The 24,911-nt window shown below is 36.1% G+C and overlaps 7 protein-coding genes across 8 annotated transcripts; 1 reads left to right on the top strand and 6 right to left on the bottom strand.

Moving 5' to 3' along the window:
* Positions 1-425: 425 nt before the first annotated feature.
* On the bottom strand, positions 426-1,547 carry LOC108840308 (transcription factor DYT1). The gene is made up of 3 exons (XM_018613141.2): positions 1,271-1,547; positions 986-1,183; positions 426-899 (listed from the first exon to the last, which is right to left on the bottom strand). Exons 1-3 carry the CDS (start codon positions 1,457-1,459, stop codon positions 636-638), a joined length of 651 nt encoding a protein of 216 aa, XP_018468643.1. The 5' UTR covers positions 1,460-1,547; the 3' UTR covers positions 426-635.
* A 186-nt stretch (positions 1,548-1,733) lies between these two features.
* LOC108839446 (subtilisin-like protease SBT3.12) lies at positions 1,734-5,008 on the bottom strand. The gene is made up of 7 exons (XM_018612207.2): positions 4,926-5,008; positions 4,713-4,810; positions 3,615-4,441; positions 3,260-3,534; positions 2,905-3,019; positions 2,621-2,822; positions 1,734-2,290 (listed from the first exon to the last, which is right to left on the bottom strand). Exons 1-7 carry the CDS (start codon positions 4,946-4,948, stop codon positions 1,734-1,736), a joined length of 2,097 nt encoding a protein of 698 aa, XP_018467709.2. The 5' UTR covers positions 4,949-5,008.
* A 2,089-nt stretch (positions 5,009-7,097) lies between these two features.
* On the bottom strand, positions 7,098-10,813 carry LOC108839445 (subtilisin-like protease SBT3.1). Its single transcript, XM_057004326.1, has 11 exons — positions 10,804-10,813; positions 10,495-10,719; positions 10,347-10,399; positions 10,133-10,224; positions 9,959-10,056; positions 9,702-9,863; positions 8,952-9,616; positions 8,453-8,730; positions 8,250-8,364; positions 7,755-7,941; positions 7,098-7,672 (listed from the first exon to the last, which is right to left on the bottom strand). Exons 1-11 carry the CDS (start codon positions 10,811-10,813, stop codon positions 7,098-7,100), a joined length of 2,460 nt encoding a protein of 819 aa, XP_056860306.1.
* Positions 10,814-14,046: 3,233 nt separating this feature from the next.
* Positions 14,047-17,737, bottom strand: LOC108834844 (pentatricopeptide repeat-containing protein At4g21300). Of its 2 annotated transcripts, none has more exons than XM_057003110.1 (3): positions 15,099-17,737; positions 14,810-14,996; positions 14,047-14,737 (listed from the first exon to the last, which is right to left on the bottom strand). In XM_057003110.1, exon 1 carries the CDS (start codon positions 17,616-17,618, stop codon positions 15,099-15,101), a length of 2,520 nt encoding a protein of 839 aa, XP_056859090.1. In that variant the 5' UTR covers positions 17,619-17,737; the 3' UTR covers positions 14,047-14,737; positions 14,810-14,996. The 2 variants fall into 2 exon arrangements, with proteins under 2 accessions (XP_056859090.1, XP_056859089.1); XM_057003109.1 differs by having other exon boundaries at positions 14,810-14,993; positions 15,099-17,733.
* LOC108820080 (protein DESIGUAL 2) lies at positions 14,297-15,045 on the top strand. Its single transcript, XM_018593064.2, has 3 exons — positions 14,297-14,430; positions 14,512-14,717; positions 14,833-15,045. The coding sequence occupies exons 1-3, from the start codon at positions 14,332-14,334 to the stop codon at positions 15,032-15,034; spliced, it is 507 nt and encodes a 168-aa protein (XP_018448566.1). The 5' UTR covers positions 14,297-14,331; the 3' UTR covers positions 15,035-15,045.
* Positions 17,738-19,427: 1,690 nt separating the features above from the next.
* Positions 19,428-20,526, bottom strand: LOC108834846 (oxygen-evolving enhancer protein 3-1, chloroplastic). Its single transcript, XM_018608166.2, has 3 exons — positions 20,187-20,526; positions 19,792-20,087; positions 19,428-19,677 (listed from the first exon to the last, which is right to left on the bottom strand). The coding sequence occupies exons 1-3, from the start codon at positions 20,473-20,475 to the stop codon at positions 19,579-19,581; spliced, it is 684 nt and encodes a 227-aa protein (XP_018463668.2). The 5' UTR covers positions 20,476-20,526; the 3' UTR covers positions 19,428-19,578.
* A 1,713-nt stretch (positions 20,527-22,239) lies between these two features.
* LOC108842005 (sulfite exporter TauE/SafE family protein 5) lies at positions 22,240-24,232 on the bottom strand. The gene is made up of 4 exons (XM_018614805.2): positions 23,280-24,232; positions 23,053-23,187; positions 22,821-22,973; positions 22,240-22,733 (listed from the first exon to the last, which is right to left on the bottom strand). Exons 1-4 carry the CDS (start codon positions 24,036-24,038, stop codon positions 22,425-22,427), a joined length of 1,356 nt encoding a protein of 451 aa, XP_018470307.2. The 5' UTR covers positions 24,039-24,232; the 3' UTR covers positions 22,240-22,424.
* Between the last annotated feature and the right edge of the window lie 679 nt (positions 24,233-24,911).

The following is a 24,911-nucleotide window of genomic DNA, read 5'->3' as shown; positions in this document are numbered from 1 at the left end:
TTTCGGGTCGGATGGTAATATAAATTATTAATTATCTGGTGATTTCCTTTCTTTACCTGAACAATTGCGAAATTATGTTTCCTTATATTTTGTTTTACCCTAAAAACCCATTTATCTATCTTTCTAGTTGATAAAAAAAACCCAAAACTACCATCAAACCTTTTTCAAAAATCATTCTAAAAAAACTCTTTCCATTTGTATCTGATTTTGCGATTACAGGGATGCTTTGCTGCTGCTATTTATATCTGATTTGGCGATTATAGGGATGCTTTGCTGCTGCCTAGATTGATTCTTAGAATATTGTTAAAACTTTTTGTTCTGAGAAGTTTGCTTTAGTTCAATTTTTTAGTCACACTTATAGATCACTACAAGTTTCTAAGAAATTGCAACAATCTATGTTTTCTCACACGTCATAGCATCAAATGAAAAGGAAAAGAGAAGCCTCTGTACTAACTAGAAGGTTCAATCAACACTGGACTGAGGCAGAAACAGAGGATAATTAACAACATTTTGCAGAAACAAATGAGATGAGATAAAGCTCTGTTTCATCTGAATCATTTCAAATAAAACTAGGATTAAAATTTTTAAATCAATAGAAATCTTTATTAGCTCGAAATTTTCCAAGATGTTATCACTCATGGATTGCTCCTCATGACTTCCAAGAGAAAGTCCTTTGTCTGTTGAAGATCAACAGAGTCACCATCACAAAGTCCCTGAATTATCTGAACAGAGGAACAAATAATAATTGCACCATTTGATGTAGCTAGAGTAATGTCAATGATCTCAAATCCCATAAAACTCATAACATCCATGAACTTAGTAAAGATCCCAGGTTTCTTCTCTGTTGTGATCTTTAACCAAAATTTCCTCTCCCCGATCTTACACAACTGCACATTCTCCTGTCCAAAATAACAAAAAAAAAAAAATCATTAAGAAAGATTTTTAAAAAAAAACGAACCAAGAACCGGCTGAGAAATAAAAAAACCTCGATTCCCAATTTCTTCATCTCCTCTTTAAGAACAATAGTTTCAACTTCAGGTTTTATAATATGATCCGTTTGTTGTTCATCAATCTCAAGAGGACCTTCTTCCATTTCATGAAGCTTCTCTGTAAGATTCTGAACAATCTTCTGAAGCTCTCCTATGTAACAAATCGCATCTTCAACAATACTTGCTTTAGTCATCTGGATAAAACAAAAACTACAACGATCATCACCAAAACACACACAAACACACACAAATTAAAATAAAAACTGAGATTTCGGATTTACGTTGGTGACAATTGGGACGTGAGATCGCAGAGCCATGAGCCGACTATGTAGCTTCTCCCTTCTACGCCTCTCAGCTTCAAGATTTGGCGATTTGAAGCTTTCGTTGACTTCATCTTCTTCCTTCTCTTTCCTTACTTGTCTCCTACGGCTAATCCTCACTGGTTCTTGGAATCTGTTTCCTCCGCCCATTATTTTCCCTTCTTCTCTGATAATTTTCAGACAAATGTTTTCTCTTTTTCTTGTTTATGTTGTAATGGTTAAAAGACATGAGTTATATAGTTGCTTCTCATGTGGGAGAGAGAGAGAGAGAGGGAATCTTTTAGTCTCAGTTTGTTATTATTGATGTGGTTTCAGTTAGAGTCAAAGAAAGAGAATATGATTACATTTCCTATTATTTGTTTATTTTATTTATAAAAAAAAAAAGATAATAACATTTTATGAAGAAGTTGAGGAAACTTGTTTATCAAAGCATCGAAACACGAGTCCTAACAGACAAAGGAATGACAACATTTCTAGTCCCATCAGTCCAAGTGAAGCTACCAAAGAAGTAACCAGTGTCACTCTTATGACTCGTCGTAACCCTAACTTTGAACCCAATTTTCTTCGTGCTCGAGTTGAACACTAGAGTCTCCGGTTCAACAGCAATCTTCACACCTTCCGGAGCCTCGACCACGGCTCTATAAACCGAGTCCACAGGTCCAACGTTAGTCACCGTTCTCGTGACCGTCACTTCTCCGTCAAGTTCTGGAATCGTGATGGCTGGATAGTTAACGTCAAGAACAGACGGTAACGGATACGAGCATTTTGTTGGTTTCCCAGTGAGTACAGTGATTGCAGTATCATTGTAACCAGAGGCGCAAAAGTAGAAGATGTAATCGTCGAGGTTCATGTCGTAAACTAGCCCTGGATCTTTGGCTCTTTCCGGGTTCACGAGTCCTGCACCATAGTCAAATGGATCTGGCAGTTTCCTTGGTAACCCTTCCGCGAACATAGGTTCCCCGAATGGGTCGGTCTTCCACGCTATAACAACAACAAGAGACCGCAAAATTAGTAGCTCCAATAGCAGTATTAGAGAGAGTTCTTATCATGTAAGAAAAATAAAAAAAAAGTATTTTTAAGAATCGATTGTAAACCCACAAGGACTTATCATTCTACTAGCAATTCAATTGGTTTTTAGAAAATTAAATATAACAAAACAAATATAACATTAATTTCTTTTTTCGGTTAGAAACTGTCACTGTATCTAACAGATAATTATGCTTTAACTGGTTTTAAGTTAGAAGTACATCTGATTTAATATTATTTTTGTTTTTCTATGGTGAGGAGAAAGAGGGTTTAGTTTTCAAGAACCTGTAGTCATGATAGCTGATTTTAAAGCAGCAGGAGACCAGTCAGGGTGTAAAGCTTTGAGTAGTACAACGATTCCGGCAACAAGAGGAGCGGAAACGGATGTTCCTTGAGTTATACTGAAATCTGATTGACCTTTATCAGATCTCAGGGTGTCATTAATATCAGCTGCTAGAAGCAGCACACCAGGGGCTACGATATCAGGCTGCGACATTAACATACAGCCTTGTTGAAAACGACAGTACTCAAGATTCCAAAACTTTGTTTCGCAAGAAGTAAAGAAAAACCTTGAGAATGGCAGGAGATTGTGCACTAGGCCCTCTACATGAGAATCCTGCAACTGTAGTCGATTTAGGACGCCCCACGAACGTTTTACCAACACTCATGCTAACCGTTGGCGAACTGAAGAGACACATAACAGTAAACAAACAATCAGTTTTTTTTAACATACTACTATGTGACTAGGAAGCACAACCGTCTTTGAGATTTTAGAGGTCATAAACATTTAATAAAAACTTTATTAATTTTAAATTAATTGTTGAGGTTTATTATTATTTTTATTTTTTAAGTTTTGAGAGTCAGAACCAATGTTTATGTACTTATGCACAAGAACCAAGCTGCTCGAAAAGTAAAAAGAAACACCTTGACGAGCGGATGTATTGTAGAATCTTAGTTCCGACTTCATAGTCTACGGCGATGCTGGAAGACGAATCAACGAAAACGTCAGTTAGATAATCAGAACTTCGTGCAATGATCACCGCTTTGCAACCTAACTTGTCGTCAACACCCGTCACATCCTCATCATTTTTCGCAAACGTTAAGGCAACTTTTCCCTTCAGATCAGACGTGTCATGTACCCAATCTTCCACGTAAACTAATTCAGCAAATAATCCCTCACCTATATACAAAGATTGAGCCTGATACAGTTTTTACAAAGACAGTAAGTTTCCAACACCATTGAAGAAAAAAATATAAGAAAAAGAAGCACGTTACGTACCATCATGGTCATGTTGTTTCCAAAAGTTAAGTCTACGTAATAAGTACGGTCAATGCTGGTTGCACCGACTGTGAATAACCACGGAGCTACATTACTTATAGAGTAAGCTTCAGGGCCACCGTTACCAGCTGAAGCTATAACAGGAATACCCTTAGTCACCGCATGGAACGACCCAATGTGAAGATCTTGCTCAACGGCGTTAAGTGGACGGAAAGGAGGTGCGTCTCCGCCTATGGAAATCGACAATACATCAACCCCATCTTTGATGGCTTCGTCAAATGCCTTAACAAAATCGGCCATAGCAGCACCATAAGGTTCAATCACCCAGCCAACCTTGTACATAGCTATACGAGCCTTTGGAGCAGCGCCTCTCATGAGTCCAGGTGCCAGACCTTTGTATGAAGCGTTAGGCACGAACGAAGAGGCTGCTACCGAAGAGGATATCGTTCCGTGACTTGATATAGCTCTAGCTGACATAAAATCAGACCCACTGAGTTCGACACCTGGATTTTTCTCATGCACGCCACCAAGGAAGTACTTTGCTCCTACTAACTTCCTGTTGCAATGCTTTGCTGGGTCAAACCTAGTTCCGGCTACACACTCACCTTTCCAGTGTTTTGGTATTGGTCCAAGCCCTTCGTCGTTAAAAGCTCGAGCCTCCGGCCATATTCCTGAGTCAAGAAAACCGATCACAAGTTCACTTCCCATGTCGCTTTCATGCAGGAGTCCTTTGGGAAGAATCGGCGAAAGGCCCAAATAGTCATAAGCCCTAGTGGTATGCAACGCTAGCTTTTGGTTTGAGGCCACGCTGAAAACATCAGGACGGTCTGGATAATGACATGAAACAAATTAAACCCACATAATGTGTTAGAAGAAGTGTACAAAAGTCTTTCCTCACAAGAGCTCTCATAGTCTTTCATATGAGAGACTATGTTTTTTAAGAAACTTTTTTTTTATATGCATCAATTTTTAGTGGCTAAACATTATTTAAAAATAAAAGTTGAGAGACTCATGCAGATTCTTAACCAATGCTGATGCTCTTAGAATTTATTAACTATTTTGCTTTATAAAATTACATTAAAATTCAAAAAGACAAACCTGAAAGTTTCTTAGCCTGTGACTCTGTAAGCCTGGCTGCAAACCCGGAAAATCCATGGTGATAGTTGTAGATGATGGAGTCTCTAGCAGCTTCCGGGCTTCATAAAATCAAAATCAAACAACAGAATCACCAGTTTGAAAACATTTGAGAAATTCACCATCATCATCAACAGAAAAAAACAAAATCAAGAACCTGTTTATTTTATAATATACCTTTCGAAAACTGATTCCAACATCCTGTGGTGTGATTCAGAGACCAACTCAGGATCATCGTGTTGCCTCTCGCCTAAATAAACTATATAAGCCTACCTCAATCAGAAGAAAAATTCATTAGTCGACCAAATATAACATGACCAAGGAAAGAACATAAGAAGAAAGGAAAAGAAAAACATTTTACAAACCTTTGTCTCCTCATTGCTGCTTTCTTGAGCAAAGACACAATTTAGAAGGAACAAGACCCCAATAAAGAGACATTCTTTGAAACTTCCCTTCACAGATCCCATGTTTTTCTTTAATCTTTTGGGATATTTTTAATTGAAATTGCATTTTATGCTTAAATAGACTTCCAAGAAACTTACAGAACAAGAAACAGACATGAATTAGCTGGTAGTTTCTGACAATAAAGCAATCACCATAATACATAGCAAAATTAACTAAAATTACAAACTAAAAAGTCCAGACCAATGTGATAGTTCTCTCTCCATATATAGGTTTAACAGTTTTGTAGTAGTTCCTGTTGATTTTAAGTTTTTGTTATATTTTTAGCTGTTCTGAAAACAGCTCTTTCCAACAAATCTTATCTCTTATCTCTGTTTTTTAAAATATACATTTGCACATCCAAAAAATATATATTTTTTAAAAGACAGGTTTTGTGATGATATTATTTTGATATAATCCTTTTTGTGGGGTTCGTTCGTTCTCTTGGTAGTGGGAACTAGGAACTAGCAATTACTCAATCAGGGCTTAGTAGGAAGTAGGAACTACGAATACGTTTGCAAATTAGATACATCAAAATACTATAGCGAGTAGAAAAAAGAGATGAAAGAACTAGCAAATACTTCAATGTATAAAGAGTGGAAACTAGAAGAAAAGAACAGAGGATAGGTAGAGGCGTCGCTTAGGTTAATGATTTGCAGAGAATTTAACCTTTTCTCAGAATAATTAATTAAAATAAAATTAAGAAAATAATCTTTTAAAAATCCCTACAAAAATCATTAGAGCTATTTATAGCTCATTAAAGAGGCAGTTGATAATTTAGAAAAAAATAAATAGTTCATCACTCTAGTATATGACCCCATTTCTTAATTGATGAATCCATCCCCATAATATGATCCCTAAGAAAATTTTCTTTAAATTTCTTATGGTAAGTTCTTACGTCGCTTCTTAAGAGCGGGATCACAAGAAGACCACAAAATGATAAAAAACGAACCGAAAAATCGTTAAATAAAAAACAAATTCAGAGGAATTTTCAACTGTTCATGGACCCCACCGACACACGTCAGTGTACGATTGGTTTTATTTTTCCAGACAAAACAAAATTTAAAAAAAAAATTCCTAAGAATTCGTGAACGTTCGTAGCGATAATGATGCCCTTAGTATTGCACATGATCCTTTTATTTTATCGTCAACAGATTTCATTAATAAAATTACATGTCTCTGTTTATTATTTAAGCTTCGACAACACCACTACCAGCATTTCTACTAATCTGCCAAAAGGAAAAAGTAAAAATATTAAAGACTTTAACTATGTCTTGCAGATAACTTGATATTGGCATATGAATCCGGTCTGCATTTTTTCTTTGATTCTACTACATTCAAGAAAACCATAGAATGGTTGCTTATCAAAGTGCTTCTGCTTCGGCCGCTAAAAATGTTTGGATAGGTGATCAATTTCCTCCCATCACCCCAACCAGAACAGGTGTAGCTAATGATAGAATATTTGGTGAATAGTAGTAGTAAAATAACTATAATAAAATGTTGGTCAATTATCTTAATCAATTTCTCAAATATATATATGATCTTCATTTATCTTACTAATATTTGAAACAACAAATAAATCGTCAAACTTTAGTGATACCAAATGAACTCAAAATACAGCTTCGTACCAAATGCTCAGTATACAGTGTGACAAAGAAAAAACATCCCTAATTAAAACCAAACAATACAGTGAACTGATGCTTGATAGTTGATACTTTTTGATTGAAGGTAGCATCTTATTAAAGAAAATCAGAACTTCTTAACTTTTCTTCTCTTAAAACTGTATTCGTTGTTTTCTTTTTGAACTTCTTTTCTCAATATTCATGTACGGTATTTGTTCATTCCTCTTACACACAAATGTATTATGTGCGAACATTATCTTATTAATAACTAGGATATAATAACAATTTAAAGGAAAAAATTATCGATGAAACGTGTCCTCGCAGCAATTGGGATTGTGACATTGTGAAGACCATCACTCCAAGTCAAACTCCCAAAGAAAAAGTCAGTGTTCACCCTATGTGTACCCGAACTCACACACACTGTAAACTCAGCCTTGTTGGTTTCGTTGTCAAACACTAGCTTCTCCGGTGAAACCATAACATTGAATCCAAGTGGAGCCTCGACCACGGCCTTGTAAACCGAGTCAACGTTGCCTACGTTGGTCACGGTACGTGTCACTGTGACGTGCCCCTTGAGGTTTGGGATGGTGATAGACGGTACGTTGAGGTCAAGAATGGACGAACTTGAGCAAGGACACTTTTTAATGACGTTTCCAGTTAGAGCAGAAACTCTCTTGTCTGTGTAAAGAGCTTCGGAGCATAAGTACTGTACGTAGCCATTGATGTCCATGTCGTAAACAAGACCAGGATCTGTGGCTTTCTCCATGTTCACAAGACCTCCTCCGTAATCGAATGCAGTAGCTAGTTTTTGGGCAGACCCACCTGCGGTTAGAATCTCGCCGTGTGGATCGGTTCTTGTGGCTGACACATGGAGAGTATGGTCAACTGCTGAGTTCGTATATTGAGAAAGAGGTTTAAAATAAATATATAAACAAAACTAAACCTGTTGTGGCAAGAGCTGATTTGATTGCAGCAGGAGACCAAGTAGGATGCATAATCTTGAGAAGTGCTACGATTCCAGCAATAACAGGAGTTGCCATTGATGTTCCTGAGTAAGCAAACTCTCTTGTGTCTTCATCTGTAGGTATTCTAGGTGTTAGTAAGGACACACCCGGGGCTGCTATATCTGGCTGCATCACACGGAAAAAGAAAGTTTATTACTACTTTTGTTCTACAAAGATAAATATTTTAGAAAAATAATTTGTTTAAGATGTTTTATAGAAAAATTATGTTATTTAATAGTAGTAGACCATAATCTTTTTTTTTTAAATAGTTGAATTTATTAAATTACTATTTATTTAAATTTATTAAAAACTAATAAGCAGATAAAATTTATTGTATTTTTAATACGTATGAACAAATTAAAATAAAATAAAAGAATCAATTTTTTGTTAAATATGTAGGATTTGGAGTGATCCAAAAGAGATGAAAACAAAACCTTAAGAATGGCAGGTGAAATGGAACTAGGCCCTCTCGCCGATGTTACTCCCACTCTACTTGCTACACGTTCACCAATTACCATCTTGGATGGACTTATCTTAATCTTGGGTGTGCTGCAAACAAAGACACAACAAGTCAGATACTCATATGTCATGTGTCATATGTGAGAAAATTAGATGTTATTTTTGATGTGAAGATAACCTGGTTGTAGTTTCCATGTAGAAATATATGTCGGAGGCAGTGTCGAAATCCATGAAGATACATGGAAAGTTGACGGGACATTCAAGAAGATCATTCATATTTCTCACATAAATTACACCAACAGCACCATTTTCCTGAACTATGTCTGGCATAGGCACCTTTCCATCTGCTTCAAAGTACATCGCAACTTTACCCTTGGCTATAGTAATGTCTTTATGATCCGTACTAAACAGCAGTTCAGTGAAGCCAATCTCAGGTCCTGTGTAGATACTCTCACCCTGAAAAACAAACCAAACCAAAAAAGAAAGTTAACTATCTTTGCACTTTGCATCGGTTCTGAAATTTTGGAGACTATAAAATTTACTAAGAACTTCAATAAAATATATTTGAAAAAAACTTATATTCATACAAATATTTCTTATAATTTTAGGGGACAAAACCAATGTTTCACTGCGACCTGAGTTGAAAATCTAGAGTTGGAATGTGAATATATATATACCCGCAACGTTTTGTTGTTCCCGAGTGTGACCAGTGTGGGAAAAGAGCGGTCAAGGGTGGTTGCAGCCACAGTTAATATCCATGGAGAAACGTTAATAACCGACGAACTACGAGGTCCTCCGTTACCAGCTGGAGAAACAACAGGAATGCCTCTATTCACGGCGTGTAACGCTGGAATCGCGATATCTATTTCAACGTCAAGAGACTTGATCTTTGCTGCACCGCCGATAGAAACCGACAAAACATCAACACCGTCGTGAATGGCCTCATCAAAAGCTTTCCATACATCAGCAACCGAACACAATCCTCCTTCCACGTCCCAGCATGCTTTATACATGGCTATACGCGCCTTAGGAGCGCCACCTCTCATGGTTGAACCACGTGGGAGGCCTGGAAACGCCACGTTAGAAACGAAAGAACCAGCTACCGTTGAGGATACTTGAGTCCCGTGGCCATTATGATCTCTTGGAGATAGATGTTCCACACTACTGTTGATACTTGTTTTGAGATCTGCGTTGAGACCATGCATGTAGTATTTAGCTCCGATAAGCTTTTTGTTGCAATCTGAAGGACAGAACTGGTCCGCGGATACGCATTCTCCTTTCCAATGTTTTGGTATTGGTTCATATCCATTGTCGTTGTAGACGGCTGATTCTGACCATATCCCTGCTCATATAATATCGAGATTGTTACTGTTCTGCTGAGAAAATCTGAGAATGTAACAATACTGACATAGAGATTGATGTAATACCAGAGTCAATAACGCCAATAATAGCCCCACTTCCCATGTCGGTCTCATTTAGAAGACCTTCACATGAAGCTGGAGTTGAAAAAAGACCTAAGTAATCCCATGTCCTTGTTGTTTGCATCACAAGTTTTCGGTTTTCGATAAAAATAATAACTTCAGGATGATCTGGTAGACAGGAAAAAAAAAACAATTTAACAAAACCACATTCGGTGTTTTAACTTTTGCATAACTCGTGAACAAGAGAGAGATATGTATAACACATTTCAGTGTCTTTGCATCTGCTGGATTGAGCTTGGCTGCAAAGCCGGAAAAGCCATGGTGATAACTGTAGATCATTGACTTATTGGCTGCTTCTTCGCTGTAACATTAGATTCAAACAAAAATGTTAGCTAAAGTTGTATACACGAGAATCTTCAATGCAACCACTCATTTACCTTCCAAGAACCGATTTCAAGATTTCAAGATGTGATCGAGTCACCAACTGAGGATCATCGTGTTTCCTCTCCCCCAAGTAAAATATATAAACCTGTTTTTATCGAAACAGTTGACGTGAAAAAGAACAGATATGGTAACAGATGTAAACACAGCGATGTAACGTGGTTCATTTAATGAGATACAGAGAGATGCTGATGGCCTTAAACTACATACCGGGAACTCGGGGACGAAAGGTGGTGGGGCGGGGGGAGCATCTGGTATATCGTCTCCCATCTGTAGGGTGAACACAGAAAGCAATTAATGAACAGATAAGCAATTAAAACAATCTTGGTTCCTCACATATCCAAAACCATTAGACTACATACATCTAGCATAATATCGCCTTCTGGGGACTCAGCAGGAGAGTCAGCCACGATTGGTGTCTGTGGAGGATCGGCAATTTCAGGTGTTGTTGCAAAGCTAGGCTCTCCATTTATGATTAACACAAAACCAAATGCTATAGCAACAAAACACAATCTAATAGAACCATTCATTTTCAGAGTTCTTTTCACAAACTCTGCTTTGATAACATTCTTCAAGCCTTTCTCTTGGGTTTATAGACCAATCTCCAATGTGTTTAAGATAAACTGATTAACAAATTTTGGTTCCAAAAGCTGTCCGAATAACCAACCAATACACATACTGATTGTATCTTACAGAAAATAGACTTTGTAACTAGTAACGGCAAATAAAAACGAAGCACAAAGGTTGGTGTCATTGTCCTGATAGTTATGCATTAGATAAAATTAGAATGTAGTTATGACAACTATGGTCACAATAGTTACAAATAAAAAACTGGAATATAATCATGATGTGTGTGTTGCGGTGGCAGAGAGAGAACAAAATTTTCTATTTTCGTGAGATGCAAGTTAAGTGTCCAAGGAGAACTATGGCTATCTAGTTAAATTTAGGTTATTGATGATGGTAGGTAGAGATCTATATCACTACTATATTTATCAAAAAGATGAGAAGTTTTACCTGAATAGTAAAGGGTATATTTACAGAAATGATGCCATGTATTCATAGATTAAATGATAATCTACTGCTTATTTGATTGTTCAAATGTCTCAGTCAGTGAAGCTCTTAATCATACCAAGAACAGCAACATTACTTTACTAGGTGATGTAAATAGATATTTGGAATATTTACAAATACTTTATTATTGATTTTATTAGTTAGCTAATTATTTTTATTATTTAAGGTTTTTGGGTTTTATTATATATAGCCGTTTAGGCTTACGTTTGTATTCAGATTATTCAGATTATTGATATTGATATTTTATAAAGAGAGGGCAGAATCATATTGATGAAGATTTTGTGCAGGATCTTAATAATTTGTTGCGTGCAAATTTTGTAAAAAAACGGATTTATGAAGATTCGAGTTACAAGCAAATCCGTGCAAAGATCGTGCAAAACATGTTATTGAAGATTCGAGGAAGAATTTTCATGGGAAAACGTTTTGGATTCGAAGACTACGATCAAGATTCGAGGACGAATCTTCTCCAACCCGGAGAAAATGATGTAGATAGATATTTGGAATATTTACAAATATCTTATTATTGATTTTATTAATTAGCTAATTATCTTTATTATTTAGGATTTTTGGGTTTTATTATATATAGCCGTCTAGGCTTACGTTTGTATTCAGATTATTGATATTGATATTTTATAAAGAGAGGTTTGAAATCCTTTTATCTATCTTATTAAAGGTGAAGTACAAATTCGGTGCGTTTGGATACTTGGATAAGATTAATAAAATTTTTTGGTGTGTTTGGTTATAGCTATAAAAAATGGAGTGTTTGGAAACTTAAATAGTAGTATCTATTAATTGTATTTCCATATTTCACTTAGTTTAACAATTTAATTAATTATATTACCTTAATAATAAATTACATCATTAATTATATTACCATAATAATAATAGTGCATATTTTTATTTATTAGTTAATCAATATTAACTTTGTGCCAATTATAAAATCAAAAATGCTAAATAATTAGGTTTTACATATGATTAAATATTTGGTTTATTTTATTTTACTAAAATATTTTTATTTTAGTTACAATCGGTGGAAAATTACGTACCCAAAAACATAGTTCAAAAATATGTTTTGTGAATAAAATAATAACTTAAATCAAAATACTTAAAATGTCCTACATTTATTGTCACTTAATTTTCCACTCCATATAATTATTTTACTTGATAAAAAACTCTTTCTATTTCACTTAATTTAGCAAAGGCTAAAACACATAAAACAGTTTTTTATTAATTTATATAATCATTTAGACATGAACATTATCTGTCTATTGGTACATGTTGTTCTTTTCGGGTATCTTTTTTTTTTGGTAACCAAGTCCCGCTTGAATATTATAAACTTATGTGTGGATTTTGAGTTGGATCATTCTAGATCTGGATGAATTCGGTTCTGATGTATAGGAACCTAAAAATATCTAAATAACCAATGTATCTAAAACGGGTTCGGATATTTGTAATAAAAATAACCATATAACCTGATTCGGTCCAGATCTTTTGAGTATCGTTAGTTACCAGATCTTTTGAATATCGATGTATAAAAATATATTTCACGGGCCAATTTAACAAAATATTAATTGGTTCAGTTGAAATAAATATATTTTAAAAAATTATATGAACTGAAAAAATCACTATAAGAGTACTTACATTTGGATTCAAATCATTTTTTTAATAACAAACTACACAAATATGTTGATTTGTATACAAATTTAAATTACAATGTAAATATTTAATTGAACACAATTAATACAGAAATATGTCACATTGTTTAAACAAAATATCAAAGTAAACAGTTGCGTTCTAAAATCATTTATTTTAACAACAAGCCAAATAAATATGTTGATTGGAGAAGGAATAAAATAAAGCCAGATAAATACATAGTTTACCAGAGACACTCTATATGTCAAATTTATTATAAAGAAATTTTTACTAAGATAAATACATTCAATAGTTACAAACAAATAATATATTTCATAAAAGTAAAAAATAATATCCGCGCTTCGATATGTTGATTGGAGAGGGAATAAAACAAAGTCAGAGAAACACATAGTTTACCAGAGACACTATGTGTGTCAAATTTATTATAAAGAAAATTTTACTAAAATAAATATGTTCAATAATTACAAACAAATAATATATTTCATAAAAGTAAAAAATAATATCCGCGCTTTCGAAGCGCGGGTCAAAATCTAGTTTCCTTGTTACGGCTAGAACTCGAGAGTTCTCAACGAATCAAGAAGACTTTGATCCTAGGTATTCTCAGACTAAATAGGATTCATTGTGTTATCGTAGCTTCCGCTACATCACTAGGTTGTTGTAACATTCTAAGAGTTTTACGAGAAAGGCCATATATCACAATAGTCTCATAAAGCATCAAAGAAACACATAACATAAGACATGTCATCACCGCCTTCTCGTGCTTTGCAGAATCCGTTACGCTTTTGACGTTAGCCACGACATGGCCAACGAGACGTGATTAGCTTTGTTTGAAGCCTGTTTATTTGGGCCATTCAGCCCATCTTAATTTATTGGGCACATCAACTGCAAAACACTAATATTGGGCGAAATAAAGCGTTTCAAAACCGCAAAAGTTTTTCTTCTTTGCTTGGCTGCTTTGTCAAGAATCCGAATATTAAAAAGTTTTTTTTTCATGAACATGGAAGGGAGGAATAAAGAACACAAATACAGTTAAGCAGCTGGCTTAAAAAGCATATAATTAAACAACTAGCCAAAATAAATTTCATTGATTATGCCTTTAAAATATGAGTTTGTTCTTTCAAAACAATTCATTTCGATTATCTCATGAATAATAAGCTTAATGCATTGTTTGTCCTTCAAACAAAAGTGCAAAAAAGTTAAAATATCATTGGAAAAAAAAGAAGTTTTTACACCAAGAATCACAGCTAAACTTTTATTCTCTAACATGATCTTTAGTAAAAATGCAAGAGAGGAAACTTATGTTCCACTTTATTCTTATTCCATCCAACCTAGAGAATGTAAAGCTTAAAACTCTATCTGCTATAAATACAAAGTGCAAGTTACTACTTCAACAACAAAAACAACCCTTTCTGCTTCTTTGTTTGCTGGTAAGAACTTGTTTCATTGCAGATCAAAAACTGTAAGAAGAAAAATGTCGAGGAATGTAGGGTTCTTCATCTGCTTCTTGATCCTAGCCATGGATGTTTCAGCTGGCATTCTCGGCATTGAAGCCGAAGTAGCTCAGAATAAGGTACATTACACACACACACACACACCAAAACTAGATAGTAGTTGCGGATTTCAGCTAATTTGTTTGTTTTGGGGGGTGCAGGTGAAGCATTTGAAGATGTGGATATTCGAGTGTAGAGACCCAAGTCACACAGCCTTCAAGTACGGTTTAGCTGCATGTATCCTTTTAGTGTTAGCCCATGTAACGGCTAATTTTCTTGGTGGGTGCCTCTGTGTTGTCTCAAGACAAGACCTTGAAAAATCCTCTGCCAACAGACAGCTAGCTGTGGCCTCACTGATATTCTCCTGGTTAGTCCAAACTCCAAACACTACATATACAAAACAATGTATAAATTCTTCTTGTGTGAAGAGGAAACATGCAGAGAGATTTGACTCAAGACCTTTTTTATCTGTGTGTTCTCAGGATCATACTGGCAATTGCATTCTCCATGTTGATCGTAGGGACAATGGCAAACTCAAGATCGAGGAGAGGCTGTGGGATTTCACATCATCGGGTTCTGTCCATAGGAGGAATCCTCTGTTTCATTCACGGCCTTTTCGCTGTTGCTTACTACATCTCTGCAACTGCTTCAACACGAGAACAGACACACACAGGCCATGCTTGAATAAACATTTTTTTTTTAAACTTAACCCAATGTTTAAATCTGACTAAAAGATATAATATTATACCTATACGTTGTTTGCATCTACCATTCCTTTCTCTGCTGGATTTAGTTTTCTCGATGAATGTGGATGCATTGGAAGGTAAGGCTGTGGAACATAGCCTTCTAGCTTCAGCTCTTCAAGAAGTAAATTTAGTAAAGAATGCATCTCAGGTTGATTTTCATCGCCGGAAACAAACGAACGCTTTGTTTTGTTGATTTCGATCCAACTAGTACCGGGCACTTTCTCAACTCCTCTCTCTTTCATTATACTTCTTGCTTTAGTCACACCTCCCCATTCTCCAGCATCAGCATGTGCATTCGAAATCAAAACATAATAACCAGAGTTCCCCGGATCCAAATCCATTAACCTGCTCGAAGCAACTTTAGCAAGTTCCACATTCTTGTGAAGCCGACAGGCTCCAAGTAACGTTCCCCAAACTCCTGCATCTGGAGCAAACGGCATTCCCTTGACGGTTTCATAAGCTTCGTTTAACCGACCAGCTCTTCCAAACAGATCAACTAAGCAAGCGTAGTGCTCCTGCTGCGGTTGGATTCCGTACTCTTCAGTCATTGATCTGAAGAAACGAACTCCTTCGTCGACATCTCCAGCGTGACAACACGAAGATATTATCTCAAGAAACGTGATTTGATCAGGACGTACTCCGTTGTTTTCAACCATTTCACGAAACAGACGGAGAGAATCCTTTAGCCTCCCGTGGTTACCATACGCAGCGATGATGGTGTTCCACGAGACAATGTTCTTCTCTTCCATCCTCTCAAACACATTCATTGCGGATTCAAGGTTTCCGCACTTAGCATACATACCTATCAACGTACTCTCGCTATATACATCAGAAGAAAGTGAACTATGCCTTATCATGAAACAGTGAACAGCTTTCCCAAAGCTTTCCGAAGCTACGCTGGCACAAGCAGAGAGGACACTTGAGATACTAACAGAATCAAAACCGATTCCCGAAACTCCCATCTGACGGAAAACATCAATAGCCGCACTTGGATCATCGCTCTGAGCGCAACGTGTGATCATCGAGTTCCACGAAACAATATCCTTCTTAGAGAGTCTCCTAAAGATTTCATGAGCAAGATCCATTCTTCCGCACTTAGCATACATATCGATAACAGCTGATCCTATATTGCAACTCTTATCGAAACCGTTCTTGATGATGAAACCATGAAGCTCCCTCCCGAGTTTCAATGCCAACAAACCTCCAATTACCGGTAGAATAGACACCAGAGTTATCTCATTAGGACATATTCGCAAATCAACCAGCCGCCTAAACATATCTAACGCATCGGTATACAAGCCGTTATGCAAATACCCGGAGATCATTGCCGTGAACACAACAACATCGACTGAGTTACACTGTCTGAAAATCTTTCGCGCCGTTGAGACACCCCTACACTTGAAATATGCATCAATAAGAGCACTCGTTAAGAAGATATCCAACGGTATGCTATGTCTCATGATATAACAATGAATTTGCCTACAATACTCGAGGTTCTCAAACCTAGAGACTGATGGAAGCAAACTAGAAAATGTGATAGCGTCAGGTAAGACACCTGAAGATACCATCTCAGAGAAACAAACTAAGCTTTCTTCCATTAGCCCACTCTGAACATATCCCGATATCATGCAGTTCCATGTCACCGTATCAGCACGAGACATCATCCGAAACAACTTACACGCATCATCAAAACTCCCACATTTCGAATACATAGACAGAAGCGAGTTCTTGATAGATCCTTCAAAATCCAAACCGGAAACAACAGCTAGACCATGAAGCTGAACTCCGAGACCAATCAACGACTTAGAGGCACACACCGATAAAACACAATCGAAAGTGACAACATTGGGACTAATCTTCTCCATCCTCATCCCACTAAACCCATTCATAACACTATCTAAATCCCCACACTTTGCATACCCATTAAGCATCACATTCCATATAACACAGTCTCTCTTCCCTACTCTACCAAACAACTCACTCGCGACACCGATCTTTCCATACTCGATGTAAGCTTTGATCAAAGAACTAGCCACGAACTCGTTACAATCCATTCCACGACGAGAAACCGTGTCTCTAAGGAACTCAACCCCTCTGGGATTCTTCAACGCAACGCAAGCTTTGACCAGACAAGGGAAAGTGGACACGTCGGGACTAACTCCAAACATCACCATCTTGAAGTAAAAGGACAAAGCTTGGTTCATTAAACCAACTCGAACGAAGCTGGTGATGATCGAGTTCCACGGCCTGATGCTACCGCGACGTTGCAAATCGAGTCTGTAAAACATTTTGCCGCAATCGGAGAAGCTTCCGCACATTGCGTACATCCCCAGGATCCTCTCGTCGCCGGAGATTCTGTTTAGGATAAGAAAGGCGTGGACTTGCTTGGCTTGACGAAGCAGGGTTGGGGCAGAGCAGGATTGTAGAAGTAATGAGAGGCGACGAGGGAGAGATTCTCCGAGTAATTGAGACGAATGTCGGATTGGGGGCGAGAACCGCTTAGCGACGGAGGAGATACTCATTGTCGGAGGAGATACACAGAAACGCTCAATCAGTGTCTGCTTCCGATCAGAAGATCGAATAATACGAAAAGAGGAGAATTAAGGAATAATGATTACACTCGTCATCGGGGAACTCACTGTGTTAGTGAGTGACGACGGATAAATGGCCGGAGAAATGGCGCGCGGTGAAATTAGGGTAGACGAAGAAGTAGAGTTTACAAACGAATATGAAAAGAAACATGAGACATGGGCCTCATGAGCCCGCACTAATCAGGCCCAATTAAAGTTAAAATCACTGTCATTGAGTACATAATTACAGAGGATTAAGCTAGAAGTAAGACAAATTCATCGAAAAAGTCTTTGTTTAAACTACACACAAATATCATTTGTGTTTTAATTAACACTATAAATACAATTTATTGTTGGATTAGTGGACTAAACGTTGAATCTGACAATCCAGTACCATCTATTCTATTAATTCTTCAACATGACCAGTTGATATAAGGTTGTGTCCAATTATTATTTCAACAATACAAATTTTTTTTTAATTTAACTGTCTCCTTAACGTAACCAACACATATTCCTACCTAATAATATATAACTGTAATTACTTTTTATTAGGCAAAACATCATTTGTAACTTCTAACCCTAAAATTTCGGTACCACCTTTTCTTTCTAATACAAATATTACCGAAAATTTTATGTATAATAAGTGTTCCTTCTTTTTGGGTTTATCAAATCCAACAAGTGAAAACACGAACAAATATTACCGACAGTTTGATCACTGGGTTTCTGCAATTCAGCAAGTGAAGACTACACTTCTAAGCAAATGCGCAGAAACAAATACGAGGAAAGCTTGATTATTAACGTTAACTTATGATTACTTATAATCGGCTAAAAAGTAAAAAGACTTATAATCACTTTATATTTGCTAAAAATAGTACAGAATAAAATATTTATAGTAGTTTCATTTTTTATTCTCTATCTCTGATATTTAAAAATAAAATATATACTATTTCCACCAAAAATTACAGTATAATTTAAGATTATAATTAACTTTGATATATTTTATACAAAAATCATTATCACACTATAACAACAACATTTACATCTCAGCCAAGAATTTAGGATTTATTTAACTAGACATTAATTTATTCAAATTTTAAATGTTATACACATACATTAAATTTATAGATTAACAAAGCATATGATGTTAAAATGTGTTTTAGTGGGTTTTAAATGAAATTTTAATAGAGATAACTAATATTAATATTAATTAATGGTGTTACAAAAAAAATTAATTAATGGTGAAACGGGTTATTAATGATATTTCTTTTTTATGATTAACGGAGTTTAACGGGATTTTTAATACAAATAAATATTCATATCAACTCATTCAGTTTAACGGGTTTTGAATAGGTTATTCGATTAAAAATACTTATTAAATATGATTCATACTATTAAAACATGAACATGACCTATTGATATAGGTGTGATCCAACTATTTTAATATAATTATTAAAGAGTCTTATTAATCATTTAAAAATATTATACAATTAAAAAAAACAAATATAATTAAAAACATAAATAGAAAAATTAGTTTTTAAATGTAAAAACTACAATTATTATAACTTCTTATTAATCATTTAAAAAGGAAAAATAAAAAAGAACTTTTTTTTTTAAATATAAAACAAAAAATATACCCGCCCTTTTAATCTAGTGTTCCAAATAAAAACGTCAATTTGTGCATATTGAAACAAAACTATCTTATAGCTGAACCCTGATGGAACAATTTAAATTTAATATTTAATTTGGTGGAGGCAAAGCTAATGCATCACAAGAAATTGCCATTTTCTGGGGTTAAAAAAAAAACTTGAAACACAAATTCGGATTCAGGGATTTGAGTTTAAGTACTCAGGAAACAAAAAAAAATCAAGAGACAATAAGATTTACAAAGAAAAATGCAGAGCACTGAAATGGTTTAACCAAGCTTGGCAAGAACATCGTTCAAACTAGAGACAGTTTCTGCATAGTACTTCTCAGCATCCGGAGTACTCTTCTTCTTCGCCGCATAATCCAGCTATACAAGATATAAATCAATCTCATTAACAAACTTGCTTCCCAAGTAATCTACTGAATAAGCTTTATCAGTGAGTGAGGCCTTATTAATAAGAACGTCAGGTGAGAAGCTTACATTGTTGATGGTATCAAAGAGCTTTCCAGTGAGCGCCTTGAGAGACTTCTTCTCATCCTTTGATTTGGAGGAGATGATTGTGTTAAGGTCATAACGAAGGTAAGAAGCCCTGAGACGGAGATCGTTCTGAACATATGGCCAAGCTTTCTTGTCGATCAATGACTTCACATTCACGATCTCCTTGGCAGATTCTTTGGCTCTAGCCACAGCTTCCGTCGGTGGCAATGGCTGTAAATAAAACCTTTCCTTCAACGCCAGTTTCAGATCTCTCGCTTGGTCTGAGTTATCTGTCCCAGCTGCGCTCACCAAACAATAACACACATTGTTATCATCTACTGCCTATGTCCTAATCACTCGATGTCTCTGAATAGTACTTATCAGTTTAGTGAACTTACGAAGACCACCGGAGGGAGGTGGAGGAGGGCCAATTTTGATAGGGACAGCATCGGCGAGTACAGCCTGAACAAACGAGCCACCGGCTAAACCAGCAGCCACGAGCCCAATCACAGACCTTCGAGTAGTCTCCGGAGCCGCCTTGCTCTGCTGAGCTCTTACGACAAGTCCAGACCTTTGAGGCACCGTTACTCTTCCGGTTACGTTCAGACGGCTAGAGCCGCTGATCTTCACGCTTCCTTCGAGAACGGCAGGAGATGTGACACGTAAGCCAACACCCATCGAAGCCATTTTATTTTTATTTTTGTTTCTTAGAGACGAAAGTTGAAGTGATGATTATTGGTTGTGAATATATGGTTGTCTGGTTTCGTTTTCAGACAAAGAACACCTTATCTGCACTTTCGATTATTCGGATATGGTTTTAACCACTAGTTTACAGCCACGTATATCATGGTCTTCATTGTGTCTGACCATGTTGGATCGAGATTAAAACAGTATGGGCTAGATATATGGGCCCATTATTATTTTAGATGGGAGAGATTATATAGAAAGAGGTTGATTTATTACAACTTACAAGTTCAATAATTAAATGCTTTATGGTTACTTGATACAGTTTATGTAAGAGTTAATACTTTTAGACGGCCAAAACCCTTTGTACATTCTGATATATTTGCAGTTTGATGAAAGCGAAAATGACACATAAAAGCAGGTTAATCAGTTTTGAAATGTGAAAATTTAAAACAATTGCTTTGATTGAATTTAAATTAGTTAAACTTAATGAATTCCAGAAATAAATTGGTCTTAATTTTTTTTTGATTAGCGTAGCATCTTTATTTATCAGCATTTGTGAGACCACTTTGATTGCTTCTGACGCAACACCAGCTCATAGGTCTTAAAACAAATTTGAAGCTTTAGATACCAACATCAAACTATAAGCAGAGAAACAATAAATTTTAAAATAAGCATATGAACGATGATCCATATAGAGAATCAAGAAGAATGGATAACTAGATTGGAAGAATAATTTGACGTCAATGGATCTCCGCCTCAAGCTTCTAGCCACCATTGCGATCTCCGCCACGTCTTGCTCTATTATCTTTCAATCTCAAGCCTAGTTTCAGCTGTCACTTCATTATCGTCTTGAGCTTGAGGGGATGTATAGAGAATCATGAAGATTTAAAATATAATCGTCAAACCTAGTGTACATCATCCTCATTCTCGTCATCAAGATCGCTTCTTCTTCTGTCATGCCTTGATCTTTGAGGTTGTAGTAAATCTGGTCTTTTTCATACCATAATCTTCGGTAGCAGCTTGTGAAGTTGTTGGTTGGTTCTCATCGATTGACGAGATAGAAAACTGTCGTGGAAAGACTCTGGTGCACAAAACGATGTCACGTGCTGTGGGAATACCATTTCTGACAGATAATAAAATTTTTACAAGTCTATCCTCTCACAAACCTGACATGTCCAATGATCCTCCTATTCACTCTGCCGCTTTCTTGTTCTTTTCCGCACCAGCAACATACGAGGTGTCAAAACCAATCGCGATCGCTTTTAAGATTGAGAGAGAAAGATGATAGATTGAGCTTAAAACAGTGTGGGCTATATGGGCCAACTATTTTAGTTCATCGGTCCAAATAAACCTGATGCTTTTGAAATTTATATATTTTGGTGATATTTACTCATTTTCTGGATAGTCTCTGTGCCAGCAAAGCTTCTTGACTCTCGCTTAAGTTTTGGCTAACAATGCTCAAAAGATATTTTCTTGTGGTTTTGACACAACTCTCTCTCTTTTATTATAACTTCTTAAAAACTGGTTTACTAACTATATGATTGTGGAGCAGCTTACTGTCTTACCGATGTACCTTTCTCCATGTGGTATGAGAAAACATAATTTTCTGCTATTGGATATAATGTTTTTTTCTTCAAAGAGCAAGTTATCATTCTTGTTTATTTGCATACCGAACATTACACTTAACACAAGATTCAAAACATGAGCAGCTACTTAAATGCGACACATAAACTGTTGTTTCCAGTCAAGGTCTTTGACTATAGGTACATCCACAAATTTATTAAATTTTACAAAAAAACATATAAACATTACATAGCCAATTTGCTCCAAATCTCCCTCTTACATAGAGAGCAATTTAGAGCCTCTTTAATGTTGCAGAAAACAAATTAAAAAGACCAACAAAAAAAACTGTTGATATTGTTTCGTGATCTGGGATGAGAAACAATGTCTTAACATGGCAGCTTGAACCCCATGTCCTTGCCAGCCACATAATCAGTCCATACATCAAGAGCTCCAAAGCTAGTCATAAGGACTGTGCTCAGAGACATCACCGTTCCAACAGAGAACACTATGATGGAAGCTCTTCCAAACTGAGCTACAGCCTTTTGAACCAAAACAAGACCGAGAAGGGAAGCAAAGAAGCAGATCAAGGAGAAAATGTAAGCTGCTTCAGTGTTTTGCATTCCAAGTAGCAGGTATTGCACTGCTGACATTGTTGCTGAGAAGAACACCATGAATGATGTTGTTGCTGCTGTTATCTGCACCATATCATATATATTCGGTCAAAACACTTCTGGAGAAACCAAAAAGTTGGTTAAAGATTTATTTTTATTATATATATATACCTGTGGTGGTATCCCAGCTTGAAGGAGAAGAGGGCTTATAAGCATTCCACCACCAATACCGAATATACCACCCAACAAACCGGCTAAAAATGACATTACCGGGAACATAAACCGTGTGGACTGGTCTAGTCTTGTTGTACCTTCTTGATCTTTCTGCCCATGTATAAGATAATAATATTTAGTATTTTGTCTGAATTATTCAATCTGATATGTAGCTTGTTGTTGCGTTTACCTGATTGTTTGAGGATCTTTCTTGGAGACTATCGCTTCTCGAAAGAGCAAGCTTTGTGAAAACCAAAGCAAGAGGTATCTGAAGTGAAAGCAGAATCCAATACTCAACACCACAAGGCTTTATCGTTATGATCCCCTGCACATAACATTATACATAATTAGTAGCTTCTTCCGTAACAAAATTGATAAAGATACATCAATCTATATATAGAGTTATATGTCATTTACCTTTCCATCTTTGTTACCACGGAGAAGATAAATGACAAAGAAAGACGCCCAAACAACGATCAAGACACCAAGTTTCGTCCACGGAAGCTTTGTCTTGTTTCTATTCTCTTGTGCTTCAAGGAGAGGTGCTTTAAGAGACTTACTATCCTCCTCTGTTTCGCCTTGTCCTTTCTCTGGCCTCTCATGTCCTTTCCCTCTGGCAACGTCAGACTCAATTTTCCAATACTTGACTCCGTTTCTACATGTCTTCAAGCTAGACCAAGCGAGGAACACCGCGAAAAGAACAGTGATGAGCCACTCAGGCAAAACTCTGTTGCAGATGACACCAATGCTCACTCCGAGAAGCATACACGGCTCAAGAAGCAAGGCTAAATCGTAGTCAAGCAATGGTTTACCACCAAAGAGATTGCTGATCACGTTCGCAATGGAACCACCGGTGACCATGAAAGCAGAGAAGCTTGAAGCTGTTTTCAAGTCAAACCCTGCGACTATAGTCATGATTGGAATGAACAAACCTCCGCCTCCGATCCCACCTGCGCTCGATATTAAGGCAGCCATGAAGCATAACACTCCAGCCACGATGATTGCTGAAGATAGCTTGAGTTCTTGAGCGCTTGATTCTTTCAAAGAAGTTCTCCATTGTTGGACTCTGTGGAGAATTTTATGAGATATTATTATTGGTTGGTTCTCTTCTTGTTGATTCGCGTTGATCGCCAAAGCACAAACGAGAAGGAGAAGGAAAACGAAAAAGGTCTTCATTCTCTTTGTCTTAAAGCTTGAAACTGATCCTTGTTTTGCTTGTGATCTAATGAAAGCATTGTTGTTGTTTATATTGAAGGTTTCAAAAGAGTGGTGAGCACATTACAATTTTTGCAAGTTGCTTTCGGAGGAGTAGGCTGCAAGTAATATCATTGACTTAAGCACTAAACAATGATATAAAAAGATCAGATTCATTCATTTACCTGTGATCTGTGGAAATATTCAGATGAAGAACAGTTCTGTAAGTAGGAGAAGAAGTAACAGTTGTCGTCTGAAACTGGAGAATGCGTCATGTGACATTGTTAAGGACTGTTTCAATTTTAATCTAATGGTTTGAGAATTTGACGTGGTGAATAATTGTGTCATGCGTTTGATCATTCAGACAGATGTCTTTGCGTTTTATATTGTTTTTAGTATATATACGTTTTTGCTTTCAAATTGTTTTTTAAGAATGGGACAAGAAAGAAAGCGTCCCCTGTGAACTTCATGGAACAGGAATGAGTAAGTCAAATAATAAATTTACTAGGTGACTGGTCCTTATGCGGGCATAGTTTATTGTTTTGGAAGTTACGTATTTTAAACTATTACAAGTAAAATTGTGTCGTATATCTATACTATTATTTACGAAGTGATTTCAGAATTTTCATATTAAAAATTGGAAAGGTTAATATTAATATTATTCTTAATGAATATTCATATATAGTTAAAAAGAATTTTATTTTACTAATATTATATTTATCTGTTATATTAGATAATTAATTATAATTTCATATAATAAAATTGTCAAAATATATTTTTAAGAGTAAGATAATTCTTAGATATACTGTGTTATTATCTGAAAATAATATTTTCTATTATAAAATCTCACGTTAA

Source organism: Raphanus sativus, chromosome 2, assembly GCF_000801105.2.
Source record: "Raphanus sativus cultivar WK10039 chromosome 2, ASM80110v3, whole genome shotgun sequence".
Classification (NCBI taxonomy): Eukaryota; Viridiplantae; Streptophyta; class Magnoliopsida; order Brassicales; family Brassicaceae; genus Raphanus; species Raphanus sativus.
The sequence above is the reverse complement of the archived record's forward strand: the minus strand, read 5'-3'. Positions and strand labels throughout refer to the sequence as shown.